Consider the following 16,978-nt stretch of genomic DNA (forward strand, 5'->3'; position numbering starts at 1 on the left):
CTTTAGGGGAGATGTTAAACCAAGGTCCTGCCTACTTGATCATTACAAATCCAATGGCACCGCCCAGAGTAGGGTTGTTTTCCTGCGGTTAAATTGTGCTTTGTGTTTGCTTAGTCGGGCCTATTTTAATTTCGTCCTTAAGTAGTGAAGTACAGATAATGGACAACTGAAAAACCAATGTAAAGTCGGTTAGTAGTGTGTTGTGTCACTGTGTGCTGCCTGTATGTCCAATAGCATAGAGTCTACTAGCTTCTGGAATTCTGCAGGAAGGGTGCAGCACCATTTTTCCATGAGAAGGTCAATGAACTCATGCCTGGTTGATGAAGATGGAAAATACTGTCTCAAATGTTGTTCTAGAATCTAGATCTGGTGACTGGGAAGGCTGTGACATATGGATAACACCAGGTCTATGGTCATCAAGCCAATGGATGACCACATGTGGTCTGTGGATGGGGGCTTTGTCATCCTTCCCCCTGTTGACCCTGCCTTTTATGGGAATTCGTGCACTCAAACCATACCAGGAAAATGGCTCCACAATATTACAAGAACCACCAGAACCCTTTGCTGTTGGGATCAAGCACTCAGGACTGTAGAGTTCATTAGGCTGGCACCACACATGCTCTTGCTTGTCGAGATGGTAAAGGATGATTTATCTGACCATATCACATTTCTCCACAATTAAGTAGTCCATTGCCTATGCTTCTTACAACACTGGACTCACAAACATGCATTTCCAGATGTGTTGAGTAATTTATGCACTGCAATCTAACTATGGTATCAGTGGAATTCTCAACAATTTTTGATAAAGTTGCTTGCACCCCAGGTTGAAATTTGCAATCTATTGATCTGCACTTGCTCACCAGTTTTGGCTAGCACTTTGAATAAATAGATAAATATTATGATCCTGGACTATGCACTTTTGCCCACTGTTGGCCTTTGGTGATGATATCTTTCCCTTGGATTTCCACGTTCACATTTGCATTGGTTCTGAAACATCAATAAGCTATCCAGCAGCCATTTCACTCTGCAACTCACAACTGGCAACCCACTGAAGCTAAGCAGGTGTGAGCCTGGTCAGTACCTGGATGGGAGACCTCCTGGGAAAAACTAAGGTTGCTGCTGGAAGAGGTGGAAGAGGGGGCGCTCACCCTGCGGTTCATGTGGGTCCTAATGCCCCAGTATAGTGACGGGGACAATATACTGTAAACAGGCGCCGTCCTTCGGATGAGACGTAAAACCGAGGTCCTGACTCTGTGGTCATTAAAAATCCCAGGGCGTCTCTTGAAAAGAGTAGGGGTGTAACCCCGACGTCCTGGCCAAATTTCCCATTGGCCCTTACCAATCATGGCCTCCTAATAATCCCCATCTATGAATTGACTTCATTACTCTGCTCTCCTCCCCACTGATAGCTGATGTGTGGTGAGTGTTATGGCGCACTATGGCTGCCGTCGCATCATCCAGGTGGATGCTGCACATTGGTGGTGGTGGAGGGGTGTCCTCATTACCTGTAAAGCGCTTTGAGTGGAGTGTCCAGAAAAGCGCTATCTAAGTGTAAGCAATTATTATTATAATCTGGTTCACTGAAGCTTCAGCCAAATGCATCCCAACCACCACCCACCTATCAAAGTCACTGAATTCACCTCTTGCTGACATTTTATATGGAATTACAGACCACCAGGTCTATCCAGCATATTTATGCATAACCCTAAGCATGATGGGATGTTATTTTTTTTAATTAATAGTTGAAGCACACCTGTATGGAACCCTTGCTTTCAATATACTTGGTGTCCACCATTTACCCAGGTGTTGCAATTTTTTCCCAATATTTATATGTATCATTTTCCACCTGATCTGCTTCTTAGTGGGGATGCTGCTGCATAATGGTAGTCATATGTCACCCAAGAGCGTGCTGCACTTCAGTGGTGGATTCAGTATTTTGAAAAACGCAGTGATCCTACAGACACATAACCTTAAAGACGCATGAAGTAATTGGTTACATATGACAATTCATAAATTCAGTGTCTCATAATGGGGCATATAGTGTCTTCCAGAAATATTAATATCCTAGTTGACATACTGTAGGAAAGAATCCATAAATCTTTCTGCTGTATTTTATAAAAAAAATTTAAAAAGTTTTTGTTTCTATTTCATCAGGGTAATGACTAATGCTGCTGTGCCTCAATAAAATAGAAAAATAATCTAGTGGTAAAGACAAAATAATCTACACTTTTAATTTTTTGTGTTGTTCTTTTTAAGTCCTCTTGTAATATTTGTGTGTTTATATTAAAGGAAAGATAATAGGTTTGAAATGTACAGCTCTGTCAGTTGCACTGGACCGGAAGAACTGCCACTTTGGCTATGAGTAATTCCAGAAGCATTAATGTGAGCTCACGTTGTTCATGTCAAAATTTGGCCTGCAAAAGGCAATTCTGACAAAAACAAACTGCACGCATGAAGTATAATTTGATTTCTAAAGCTTCTCTCAAGCCCCTCACTCTCTTTTTTTAAAGCGGCTGAAATGACTTATTTGACACATTTAATACAGAGTGAAAAGATTTAGCAACATCTCGTAACTACTGTGCTCTATGGGTTAAAAACTAATCAAAGCAATCTTTTGGGAAGCACTGCAATTTAGCCTCTGTAAAAACCAAAAATAGTCCTGTGCTTTAGGCAATATATTTGTACAACCTGAATAGTATGCTAACACTGCAAGAGAGATGGACAACATTAAATATAGAAAATAAGGGCTGGCAACTAATTTATGCTCTAGCTGCAACTTTCACGCTAATGTCTAAAAAAACTTGGAAAAATTGTCCTGCTAAATGAAAGATGAGCATGTATAACATTCATTTTTCTATGCCTAGAGCTTTGGAGAATGGCCGCAATCAAATATTTGATTTTGGTGTTCAAAACAGAGAAAAGCGTGCTTTAATTAATGCTTGCCAAAACCTAGATACAAGTCAACTAAATTGGAATTTAGTTTAATTTTTTTGGATGTATATTTGTCTTAACAATATGTCATCATAAATTTTATTTAATTTCCTCTGCAGACAACAGAACAAACATTATCTCTACAAATTACAGTGATTAACTGATTCAATCACAGGAAATTCAACACAAAAGTTTAACTAAAAGAAGTACAATCTGAAGATATTTTAAAAAGTCCTAGGTCTAAAAAAATGCCAGGGGGCTTTTTTGCAAACAATAATACAAAACCTTTACATTGTAGCTTAGAATAATCACTTAAAACTATTGCATACACTCCTATTGCACACTGCTATTGTTAAACAGAACTGTGCTAGCATATCTGAGTTCTGTATCAGGATACAGAAAGGTTTGGCAAAAAACGCTGCTGAAGTATCTAATCTGTGAAATGGTAGAACAGGCCCCATTGCAGAGTCTGCAACTTTCAATGATGGCACTGAGCAGGTCAGAGGGGTCAATGCGGTGTGTTGAGTTTCCCACCCAGCCTCTGTGGTGCTTGGGAATCACAGTCACATCTGACTAATAACATATATACACTACTTGGACAGTGAGTGGTTCCTATGGGTGCTCTTCACATTCTTTTAAAATACTATTGACTCTGGCACAGTACTCCCAATAAACCAAAACTGAATACTGCCAGTATTTTTTCATGATGTGACTAAGTTGGCAATTAAGGTGGGTTTTACTGTTTATTTTCCAACAAACATGATGACAAGCAAGGTATGATGACTAAGACTTCTTTCAAAGCACAAAGAGAAATGTAGTTTACCATCTTGTTTTCTCAGAAGATTAAGCTTGCAGCTTTAAATCATCTTTTAAATTTAAACATTAAACTTGCTTAAAACCTTGAATTAGATGAAAATTGAATTTAGGAAAAGGCTGGTGCTTAAATACATTATAGTCATGGATATTTGACATTATTACTACACTGTATGCGAGTTAGGAATCATTTTACTCTTTTAAAAATACACTCATACACCTGTATATATTTTCGGTAATCTGAACCTGAAGAATTCGTTATAAGAACGAAATTTTGCCAATTCGAATTTTGAAGTTCGAAAGTGACCAATTTTGGCTGAGAATCTTCTGCGAACATCTGAATTCAGTGCCACTGAACAGTTGTTTGTTTCTGCGTGGGCGATAGGCATTGTGGTTCTGGACGGTGTGAGGCAGCAGTGCTTTGTTTACGATCACAACAAAAGCTTGTGCTCACATTTTCAAAGTGTTTTTTGTGTTTGTTTTGTAGTTTCTGTTCATTATGGGGTCTTAAGGAAGAGAAAAAGATTCTTTAGCGTAATAGTCAACAACAGTATGCACATTGTTCTAGATAATCGCTTGGATAGCGATCTATTACAAAAGAATGAAATATGTAAATATTATATCATTATTTTACAGCTATAGTTGGCTTAATTGAGTAGAACTGCATTGTGCACTAAGCTTACTATAATGATCTATATCATATTATATGTTTAGGGTGGTTTTTGAGTGAACTTGTCTTTGGTTCAGAATGGGGTGGAATTTTCCCCATAAGAAATAATGGAATTTTTATTTTCGATTTACAATCTTCCACCTTCCAAAAAGATTTTCAGGAACAAATTAGATTCATATACCAGGGTATGAGTGTACTAATGAACTAAATAGTATAATTATACTTGATATAAAATTTACATTATATCAGTAGTTTTGCACAAATATTAATAGCAAAAGCATAATAGCAATAGCAAAATACCCTTTGCAATCTCTTAGGAACACTGTGGTCCATGGCAATTTCATTTACCTGCTGAGGTTTTGTGGTAGAACTTACCTCCCTCCACAAACTGAATCCAATTATTGTTGGGACTGCAGTACTCAATATAAGAGCCTGTTTAAAAAATAAGAAAGGGGCAAATGTTAAGAATTTGTAATTGTCACTTCAAGGAAATTCTGGTACATTCAAAACTCTGTAATAGCTTTACAAAAGTGCAACAGTGACCCTTCAATTTCTTCCCATTTTAGGATTTCTAACTTCTACTTTAATCAACTAGTAAACTAAAGATTACATAAATAACTCAGCATTTGCTGAAAAAGGATTTGCAAGTGATGATTTTAATGATTGACCCTTTGACAACTCTGATCAACAGAGTGCTTTAGTGAAGACACAAGGAAGAGATGACACATTTGTTGTGGTTCCACATTTAAACCTACCTTTTCATTAAAATCACTTACTTATGAGCTCACCCGAAAAGCTAAATTGGTAAAAGTTCTCAACCGAGCAAAAATTAAGCTTTATGATCGCAGGTTTGAGCCTGGATCATGTCATTAGCCAGCTATGCTGAGACCCCTGCCTGAGTGTGATGAGGACTCCCCAAACAGTGGTGCACAACTGATTGAGGTGGCACTGGCACAGAAGTCTACGTACACTTTCTCATCTTCCCCTGTGTGTGGTCAGTGTTCACAGCCATGAGCTGAGATGTAAAAACACACACAATTGGCTGCTGTGTAAATTTGATGTGTAAAACAAAAAAGTGGCAATTCAAGATTTTTACAAAATATAACTTATTTCTCATTAGTCATTCCCAAAAGTTTAAAAAACGAACAATATAAGCATTTTAACCTACTTAACTGCTGTTGCGCTTCACAGGATCTATATACTATATGTTATCTAGTGTAATATGTGGGAGAGAAATGTATTTCTATTAATTAAGAGGGTAATGCCTCATCATCCCTGACATGTCTGTAAAATGAGTCTCTGAACTGTTGCTATTGACATGGCTCACAGGAAATGAATACATCAGATCTCCTATTAAGGCTATAAATAACATTACAGGTTTTGGGTGCATTTTGAATAAAGGCTACAGTGACCCACTTCCCTTTGCTTTGACTGTAGATGGCTTATTGAAGTTTGAGTGGAAAGGCATTTCTGTGTTGAAGTCAGCACAAATTATTGATGGTCTATGAGAAGTGGCCTCAAAAGCTAGGGACAAAGTGGTAAACAACTCACAGCCCTGATGGAAACAGCACCCTGTGTGTTTGTGATGGCTGAGCATTAAAGCTGGCTGTCACAAACTACAAGGCACAGCAATCTAACTCATGACAGCAATCAAATTGCACACAGGGTTCAACCTGGGACTTTGGGAAGACAATCAAACGAGAAAACAGAAGAAAAACATTGTGTCATTTGTGCCAGGAACTCAGTAATAGGTGGTAAAATGTCAAAAGGTGATGGTTGCTCACAATCAGGAAAACATCACAATTCATATTGCTATGAATCTGTGTTTCCCAATCAATACAGGGGAGATGCTAAAAGCCCAGTTAGATGCCAGAGTCAGATTCCTAATTTTCTGACTGATGGTGCTCAACAATTACAGACTAATATTTAAAATGCACTGAAAAGCAGAGAATCTTCTTTTGCCATTTGTCTCTGGAGTGCCAGCAGAGCACTAAAATACAAATGGCTGTTGTTTTTGTATATATAATCGGATAACTGTGACCGAGTTGTTGCTTCTTAGTTGGCGAGTTCATTTTCATAAGAGCCTAAATTCCTCTGCAGAAGTGATGCTTTATGACCCAAATTTATTAATGAAACCCTGAGGCTGCGCTGTGGCTTAAACACCCACAAGGGAAAAACAGTGCCACAACAAATGTGTGCACAATCACATGAGACTGTTCAATAAATCAGAACAAATATTCATTTTAAAAATTAAAAAAAACAACCCTGAGAGTGCTATTAGGTGACAACACTATATATTTTTAAGCCAGAGGTACATAGTGAATTTCAGTGTTAGAATATTATAGTGCATTTGGCAGGGGCTGCTTTGTGGAGAAAGGAAATTTTAGTGCACTCCAAGCCAGGGAGCTGTACACCATTTAAAATTACATGAAAAAATTAAAACAAGCTTAAGATTGAGTACATTTCTTGTGTTGTAATATGGCACTGGGCACCTGCTCATATTGGTAAAATAATTAACAATTGGAACAGAGAAAAATTACATGATACTTTAAGGAGGAATTAAAGTGAATGTTGACAAAGTCTTTATCGATCTTTTTTAGATAAATAACAATGTTGGTATAAGTAGTTCAAGTAAGTAGTTGTGTCAGCATGCGTAGGCTGCAAAGGAACAGGTAAAAGTTTATTCCATGCTGAAAAGAGAAGAAAAGACACACAACGTTTCAGCTGTGGAGCCTTCTTCCAGTGTGGAAGACTGTGTGACACTTAGGGCATGAAGTAATTAAGACAATTTAACGTGATTAGTTCTGCTATACAGAGCATTATATTTCTAGGATGGCATTCTCTGGATTCTTAACGTGCTTGGAATAATTGTTGACTAGAAATAGCTAGCAGTATATTTACAATTTACTGGCTAATTCTAACAACCTTATGGTCATCATTCTCACTGTACAGGCCAAGGCATGTAGACCTATGAGAAGCTGATCAACAGTTGCTGATTCCAAACTTAGAGGGTGTAGAGCAGAGGAATATTTGGCAAACTTAACATGTCTAAAAAAATACAACCAAAGGAACATATGTTTTCATTTTGGGGTCCAAAATCCTCATACCTCTAGACCAAAAACAACTGACAGAACACAGGTTTTGTAAAGTGATATTTAGGTTTCTTTAGAGTCCTTAAAAGTAAACATTAGCACCAAGCCCTGAAATCTTTTTGCCACAGTCAGGGGCCTTTTGGTTTTCTTTAAAACAAGATGACAGTTAATAATATACCGTACTTGTGTGTTTGTATAGAAAAATCTACAGTGCCCTCCAGAAGTATTGGCACCCTTGGTAAAGATGAACAAAAAAGGCTATGAAAAAATATTTTTGTTGTTTATCAGCTTGATCTTACACTGAAAATATGAGAGAGATCTAACCTTTCAGTGAGGTAAAATTATTCCAAAGAAAAAAATCCTTATAAAAAAATAAACATTTTTCTCAAAAACACGTCACAATTATTGGCACCCCTGCATTTAGTACTTTGTGCACCCTCCCTTTGCCAAGATAACAGCACTGAGTCTTCACTTATAATGCTGGATGAGGTGGGAGAACACATATATAGAGATCTGAGACCATTCCTCCATACAAAATCTCTCTAGATCCTGCAGAGTCCTTGGTCCTTGCTTGTGGACTCTCCTCTTCAGCTCACCCCACAGGTTTTCAATGGGGTTTGGGGACTGGGATGGCCACTGCAAAAGCTTGATTCTGTGGTCAGTGAACCATTTCTGTGTGGATTTGGAGGTAAGCTTTGGATCATTGTCTTGCTGGAAGATCTAACCACAACCCAGTCTTAGCCTCCTGGCAGTGGCAGCCAGATTTTGATCTAAAATCTCCTGGTATTTGATGAAGTCCATGATGCCATGTATCCTAACAAGATTCCCAGGGCCTTGAGAAGATAAACAGCCCCACAACATCACAGACCCACCACCATATTTCACAGTGGGGATAAGGTTCTTTTCTACATGACCTTGACTCTTTTTATGTCAAACCCACCTTTGGTATTTGTTGCCAAAAAGCTCTATTTTTGTCTCATTTGACCATAGAATCCAGTTCCAATCAAAGTTCCAGTGATGTTTAGCAAGCTCCAGGTGCTCACGTTTGTGGTTTGATCACAGCAGAGGCTTTCTTCTGGCAAGCCTTCCAAATAGTTTGTTGGCATGGAGGTGGCTAAACTAATTGTAGTTTTGGAGACTTGGTGACCCCAGGATGCAACCAACTCCTGCAATTGTCCAACTGTTATCCCTGGAGAACGTTTTGCCTCTCGAACCATCTTCCTCACTGTGCGTTGGGGCAAAATACACATGCGTCCTCTTCCAGGCAGATTCACACAGCTCCAGTTGTTCGAAACTTCTTAATTATTGTCTTAATAGTGGAGATGGGTATTTTCAGGTGTGAAGCTATTTTTTTATAGCCACTGCCTGATTTATGAAGGTCAACAACCTTTTGTCTCATTTCATTTTTGTATTCTCTGGTCTTCCCCATGTTGATGGATGACTAAGGGTGTTTGGCCTGCATGTTACCTCATATTTATACGCCAGTGAAATAGGAGGTCATGGATGACCACTTAAGAGCTTAAGAGGAATATATGTCATTAGATTTTGTTCATAGGAATTTTTAGGGGTGCCAATAATTGTGACACCTGTGTTTTTGAGAAAAAAAATTATAAGGATATTTTTTTCCTTTGAATAATTTTACCTCACTGAAAGGTTAGATTTCTCTCCTATTTTCAGTGTAAGATCAAGTTGATAAACACCAAAGACATTTTTTATAGCCTTTTTTGCTCATCTTTACCAAGGGTGCCAATAATTCTGGAGGGCATCTCACATATCATTAATAGTGCCTATTTTGTTTTTTATTTTGTTTTTTTACAGTGGCTATCAAAAGTATTTACCACCCCTTGGACTTGGTCATATTTTATTGTTTTACAATATAGAATCATAATGTATTGAAATTTTGTATATAGTATACTGAAAGCAGGTGCTTCCACACAGGTGTGGCTCCTGAGTTAATGAAGCAATTAACATCCCATCATGCTGAGAGTTATGTATAATGCTGGGCAGGCCCACTTGCCCATTATTTTGGCTATCATGGCTAGAAAAAGGGATCTCAGTGAGTTTAGAGAGGGGTGGTTTTGGGACTTTTTTGTCAGGACCTTCAGTGAAGACTGCTAAACTCGCTGATCTTGTATGAGAAACAGTGGCTAATTGGGATGGAAGTCTGAGGGAAAAACTATGGGACAACTGTGGACAAAAGCACATATGCATCAACCTTAATTTCCTCGCATTGATTTGAGATGCAAAGCAAAACAGATAAGCAACTCTGAATCAGTTAACTGCTAAGGCATGAGCAGGCAGTTTCATCAATTACAGAAGAGAGGAATACTATGGATGGGTAGCAGTGCATAAACACCTTATTACACCGTAGATGAAGAATAACACCTTGGGGCAGTGGCACAATGTAAGATTACTCATTTATTTATATATAAAATAGCTTATCGTATAGTCTGCCGTGAGTGTAATGTTTTTTTTTAGGTGTACATATGCATTAAAATTATTAATATTTTGTCTTAATGCTAATTATACAATCTAAATGATGGAAGGAAACCAAAATAAACATGAAAAGTTTGTTCTTTCTTTTTTGTGAAATAAATTACAAGGGAGCAAGTTCATGCCTAAGGCAGGTAAAGTCAAAGTCATACTACAGCATGACACATTTCATGCTTGTTGTTATTATTATTATTGGGAGTGGCTGGTCTGTTGCAGTTGTGATTTAATCTGAGCATTAATCCAACAGACCCTTTAAGCTTCACTCACCAGTACAACTGGATGAACTGACTTCAGCTTTAACCACCGGAATACGGTCACCCAGAGCTCAGGAGAACACACTCCGAACGCCGTGAACATGCATATGTAGGGGGTCCACAGGTACTTCATCCTGAAGATGGCAACATTAAGGGAAAGTCATAAATCTAAGTAAATGTGCATCAAACACATTTTGAAAAATATTTCAGCTTCCTGAATTTAATGAGCACCATACTGTACCTACAGTACCAGGTCATAAACACATAAAAACCAAGGAATGTCTCCCTGTTTTGCAAATTAGTGCAACAGGTTTTTTTTAAAACTTAGACAATTAAAACCACAAAGCCTACTTGTTATCTTTGTGTACACAACACAAAGCTAACACAAAACTGAGTGTTGAGAAATAAAGTATCTGCTGCAGGACTTCAACCAACATCATTGTCATCAAAGAGCTAATCATCAATGTTCTGACTTCCTTGAAAGTGTTATTGAATACTGAATGTGATATTCTGTGCACCTCAGAAAGCAAGACATCATGTGATTTAAATCCTAACTATACTAAACAATACAGGTATACAATTTTTTTAACACACCATGCATGGTAAATTATGCATGAATAAACTAAAAATAAAAAATCTGGACCTTTTGTACCTGCTTTTCTGATTCAAATTAAGATGCCAATTAAAAATGGTTCCCTAACAATTCAGTTCTCTCTTGGGTTCATTTATTGACACCTTTGCCAAAATTGATTTACAGTTGGTTACAATAATATTCTATATAACGGCATATTACTGCCTTATACTTAACTATAAAATTGTCTATGCAGTGTGGTTTTTGCAGGACAGTAAGGTAGTGGAGTAAATGTGTAATGCAATACATTACTCAATTAAAAAATATAGTGTAACCAAAGAAAATATGCTACTTGATTACAATATAATAACCTTTAATTGCAGGCAAAGTATGCAAGCTTAATAAAGCAGACAATAAATGGTGCTTAAGATCTGTTATTTTAAGATTTTCAAAATACAGTTTAATTATACCTGTGCTACTGAAAGCTATCGTTTTCAACAAGTATCTGCTTCCCCCTAGTGGCCAAGGAGGAGATTTATTATTTTAGAATTTGCACAGAAGTGGACCATGTTTTTTCGTACAATAGTATCTCTTTCTTTGAGTTTTAGTAGCAGCAAGTTTAACCTACCCCTCAAACACCATCGCCAGTGCACCAAAGAGAAGGGTATGGAACACATGGTAGATGACCTCTGGTTGCTCTCCTACTCTCCCATCTTCCAGTTTCAGGTTGATTTTCATTGGCTCCCCACTGCCATAGTCAAGTTGTACACTCATTTAGCTCAGTCTTATTACAGAAGAAAACAAAGCACCAATAGCAGTACCACAGTAATCTAAAACATCAACTCCAGGTGAACTATTATAAGGGCAAAATGATGACAAATTACTAAATGTATTATTTATAACTGTTTTCTGACCTCAGTGCTTTGTCCTAGAAACACCCTGATTTTGCTAGGACACTAGTGTTGCCAGCAAACACATCTCTGATCTGTTAATTCTCAATTTGTCAAATTTCATTACTTAGCAGGCAAATAACAATAAATAAAAATACACAAATGAAATGTGGCTCTCCTATGCTTGTATACAGACGTTTTAGTAGATTGACAACTAATGACACACAAGAAACTATCTTGAGTTCCACGTATGTAATTAGCACTGTGAATTATGTATGAATCAAACTGCTAAAGCAACACCAGTAGTCATTATACACATAAATGCATTGTGTTCTGAAACTCAGAAGATTTTACAGATTAAAAGCCAATATCTAACGCCAGAATATTTCATTCAAATGTGAAATTGTTTATAAAAAAGGTCTTTTCAATCTGATCATTTAAAGCGATTGGTCTGTAAAAAACAAAAGTCAAAGGACACAGTATACCACTGAAAAATCCCTCTTCTTTTTTATTGAAGCACATCATCACTGACGTTAAAACTCACTGTGCTGTCACCAAAGACAGGAGTTCCCTAGACAAAACTCTCATCTTTTATTTTCAGATTTCCTTTTTTCAGTACAGTAAAATTAAATGACAGTAATGCCTAATTTTAAAACTTCACAGGTCATACTTTGAGTTTGTGACATACTATTTGTCTAAATATGCCAAACCATACCTTAACCTCTTGTAGATCACTTGCACAGCAGACAGAAGACAGACCAGCAGCACCAGTATGTAGAAGGGAAGCACCGAGGCCTGGGTGAGTCTGAGGAAGAAGTCCTGACTGGGTTTCTGGAAAGCCTCCTGACACAGCAGCATGTTGGTAATGAAGTCTCTAAAGGAGAAGAAAGTAAATATCAAAGTCACAGTTAATGTAATGAGAAGTATAAAGAAACTTCTAATGATGGGAGATTTAAGATTCCATATTTTGGAGTACTCTTCATCCTTCTGGATGATTCAGACATTAAAAACATTAGCATCTCTCAGAAAAAAAGGCTTGCAGGTTTCAGAATAATTTCTATTACTTTTATTTATGAATTATCCAAAATCAAGTGTCAGAATGTAAAAACATACACAAATATACAACCTTCAATCCACTGAGCTAGCTCATACTCGTAATATTGTATGTAAAAGAAAAATCTGTCAAAAATTCCTTTAAGGTTTAGCAACTATTTTACTTTTCTTAATTTCTGACACCAATTTCTTTAGTATTCATGATTGGGAACTAAATGAAGTAGGAAAAATAGTTAACTTACTTAACATATTAAATATTAGTTGTTAATTATTTTTTAAAAAACTTACGTTGTGGTGTTTAATCCAAATTTCACTTCAAGAAATCTGAATATATGGTCACTTTCACTGACAGGAATAATTCTCTAAAATTATAAAAATAAAACAATTTTGACTACAAATCTAAAATAGGATAAAACAGTACAGAATACATATGCTAATGGTTACAAAAATATTAGTGTTCTTGCTCTATGGTAGTAAACCCAGCCAATTGTTTAAAACATATATGCACATATCAAGCTAGAACTCCATTTGCAGTCTACAACTCATTTCATTCATAGTTTTACAGGCATTGCATATGAATTCTTCTGTCCCACTGAGTAAAACTTTCACACCGTCAAACAGAAAGAAGGGACCCAGAAGCAACACCTACTAATAGCATGCTAGAACAGTAGAACCCTGTTTACCACAATCTCCGAGTCTACTAGACCAGGGGTTCTTAACCTTTTTGAGAGTGCGACACTTTTTTGGGGTTAAAAATATTTTGCGACCCCCCTCCACATATACAGATTTAAGAATCGTCACGTTGTATAAACTGTAAGCCAACTCACTTAATAATAACAATAATAATAATAATATTGTAGCGCCACGCAGTGCGCTTTAGCCAAGCGCACGCAAGGCGGGTTGAGAACAGCGCCTGGGGGCGGGACTACAGGACTGTATATAGTGGAACGGAGGCTGGGAGACAGTCTCTTCCCTTCGTGTGTGTGTTAGTGTAGGTGCGGCGCTGTAATCCCTGTCCCTGTGTTGTTCAACCCCATTCCCTGAGTCCTATGCCTGCTCCATTCGGTACCGAAGCCTGCGGTCGTTACATTAGTGTCAGAGCGGGATGGAGTGGAGCGTCAGAGGCCTGGAGCGCGTGGGGAAAGAGCGCCTGGGGGCGGGATCACGGGACTGTATATTGATACAAAATAAATAATGGAATAATCTTTAAAAGTCGTGCACTTGTTGCACTGTCCTTGATGGAACTTAAAGTATGAACAGCTTCATCCATTACTTGTTTGAGTTCGGGGGGCATTTTCTTAGCCACAAGGGCTTGGCTATGAATCATACAATGCGATCACAAAGTGAACAGAGCAATGGCCTGTACTTTCGTGACAATCCCACTGTGTTTGCCAGTCATAGCTCGTGCACTGTCTGCGCAGATATAAACACACTTGTTCCAGTCAATTTCATCCTCACGTACATATGTGTCCAGCAAAACAAAAAGTTGATTGCCAGTGGCACGCTCGGAAAGTGGACGACAGAAAAAAAATCATCATTAATTTCTCCCTCTTCGTGGTCTTGTCAATTTGTAAAGAAAAATACAGACTAGACTTTATCTTAGCAATCACCTGCTCTTCCACGTCTCTTGCCATATGCCCAATGCAGTTAGACACTGGATCATTTGGCACTGGTATCCATGCTAGCTGCTCTGCAGCACTTTTCCCACACATGATTGAAACCATTTCCTTAGCACACAGTAAGAAAAAAGTCTCACCAAATGTGTGTGGCTTCCCAGTTTTGGCAATCCAGTTAGCTATGACAAAAGACGCCAGAAGTGCCTTCTGGTTCACAGTGGTGGCTTTACGGAGGGTAGATTGTTGGTCTCTTAGCTCCTGTAGCTTTGGTTAAAAAAACTCAACAGGTTTAGACTGCAAGGTCAAGTGTCTGGTCTGCAAGAGTGGCGTAGCAGTTTGGAGGGCTTGAGGCTTTCCTTAGACAACACTTCGTCACAAACCACACATACCAGTCATGCGTCCTCTCCGTACTTTATCCTTACTAGGTACTTTTAGTCATTTTTTCTAATTTTCTTCCTTTTTTAGGAGTTTTCTGCTGTGCGTTTCTCCACATTCTCTTTAGCTCACAATCTTCAAATGCCACCTATTTAAAAACACTCCATTGCTAAGCTAATCACGACTACCTAGCAGAAAAGAAAAAAGTGCTACAAATATAAATGCAATCATGGCCCACCCGATAGGCATTAATGTAGCGCCCTTGCCAGGCACACAGCAGAGCAGGCTGGGAGTTGTAGCCAGGTCTGTGGGTTTCTTTCCTTCTCTGTAGACCACTAAGTCACCCAGCTAATGTAACCGTCTTAACCGTGCAGGTGTATACAATAGTTAATTGTTTACCTCTGGTTGTGTGTTAACCTTTGGTTGATTCCGTCTCTGTTGCTTATTGTCGTACCCCCCTGGGACTATGTTGCGACCCCCAGGTTAAGAACCCCAGTACTAGACTGATCATTTAGAAACAGAAAACTGCTCACAGAGTTAGCTGGCCTGTTCAAACAACTGCACCAGGGAAACTGTACACTGTGGATTAATGGCATTTGGAACACACAGAAATGGGACTACTGGAAGCATAATCCCATGGAAATGACAGGACAAGCCAGAGGGCACTATGTTGCCTCAATGTGACAACCATTGGCATCCCTGATGGCTTGCACATCTCATGTATCTGGTGATGGTAGTGCCCTCCAGTATGTACTGCTGTAGAACCTGTGTCTTCCTTAATACATGCACCAAATTATCCAATTCAGTCCATAGTTTTCGCAAAAATGTTGCATGAACACCCCATCTACCTTCATTGTCACCCTATATATCATCTACAAAACTGAAGTCTTGCAATGTAATGCTTACCTTTACAACATAATGGAACATGATGCTAATTGTGAAGACCAAATAGAAATGAAGCAGTATTTTTATCAGTCTGGTTACAAGGGGGCCCTTCTTCATGTTTTGCTGAAAAAGAAATCAAATTTCCACTTTGCAAGCTGCAAACAAGGCATTGACATGGAGCTCTACAAGTCTAAGAATTACTCTAACTACCTGCAAGTACCTCGCAAGCACAGATCCCATCATGAGACAAAGCAGTGGAGAACTCAGCAAACTGGGATTCCGGAACTGCATGATATATCCCAGAGCCACTGAGCATAGGTAGATCTTGTGCACATCAGCCACCTTCAGAGGACATCATGGGGGGGAGTAATAAAAAAAAACAATTTAGATTTCAAAATAATTTATTCCAACTAAAGCCAGAAAGACAAATGAATAGGATCTGATGCAGAGACCTTAGAGTGTTACACTGAAATCTATAGACTCCACTGTCACTAACAAATTTTATAACTTGGGACCCCAACCAAAACTGTCTCAGGGTCTCAACCAATATGGAAGTGCCATCTACTAATCTGATCTGCTTACAGTTACAAGACATCATCAGAAAAATTAACAAGACTGCTTTAGGTGACAAGGAGCATCAGAGCACTCAGTTAATCATTGCTTGACTCACTGCATGCTCTACTCTGCGATCCAGGGAAGTCAGCACCATTTGGAGGAGCAACACATCAGATCGCAGATGCCCCACAGGTCCCAGGAATAGCTAATTGCACTTGGGCAACAATAGCCAGATTACAGCCACCAAACCAATGGTGATCAAAGTAATCTAATGACATACTGTAGCTCATTTTTCAAACTAGCATCACCTCAACTTCTTAGGACTGAATAGGGATGAATGCACTATATGAAAAGATATTATCACACCATCTTCACTTCATATTCAGTATCCTGTCTGACGTGCACTTCACTCGCATTAGATGGCCTTCAATTCAAATTCTAGGACACTGGATATAAACTTTATATATAAACTTTCTCAGGCCACAATGTCTTGTAGACGGACATAAAAGACTAAAGTCAATAATGCCCTTCACACAAAAATAACTGCTTCCTGACTTGCTTTATTGCAACATCAGTCTGTAAAGCTTAAGAATTGTCATGAATTGGGACTTGAACTTGACTTCTCACCCTTGCATTCATCTTCCTATACCATCTACGACTCACAACTACACTACAAAGCTAGAGTATGCTCTTCTGTTCACCTAAATGCCAATTTCAAATGAAAGTGGAGAAGCCCTGTGAGACAAAGAAGAACTGTCAAATCCAAACAGTGTCACACAG

The 16,978-nt window shown here is 38.4% G+C and overlaps 1 protein-coding gene across 1 annotated transcript in view; it reads right to left on the reverse strand.

Annotated features, from left to right (window-relative positions):
* Positions 1-16,978, reverse strand: part of LOC148822728 (putative C-mannosyltransferase DPY19L4) — a 60,013-nt gene that overhangs the window by 18,035 nt on the left and 25,000 nt on the right. Inside the window, exons 9-15 of the mRNA XM_088929298.1 lie at positions 15,854-15,985; positions 15,665-15,766; positions 13,056-13,129; positions 12,430-12,588; positions 11,453-11,572; positions 10,267-10,387; positions 4,790-4,846 (exon numbers count right to left, since the gene is read on the reverse strand). Of these exons, the coding sequence (XP_088785424.1) occupies positions 4,790-4,846; positions 10,267-10,387; positions 11,453-11,572; positions 12,430-12,588; positions 13,056-13,129; positions 15,665-15,766; positions 15,854-15,985 (765 nt within the window). The remainder of the gene's footprint in view (positions 1-4,789; positions 4,847-10,266; positions 10,388-11,452; positions 11,573-12,429; positions 12,589-13,055; positions 13,130-15,664; positions 15,767-15,853; positions 15,986-16,978) is intronic.

Source organism: Atractosteus spatula, chromosome 12, assembly GCF_055471065.1.
Source record: "Atractosteus spatula isolate fAtrSpa1 chromosome 12, fAtrSpa1.hap1, whole genome shotgun sequence".
Lineage (NCBI taxonomy): Eukaryota > Metazoa > Chordata > Actinopteri > Semionotiformes > Lepisosteidae > Atractosteus > Atractosteus spatula.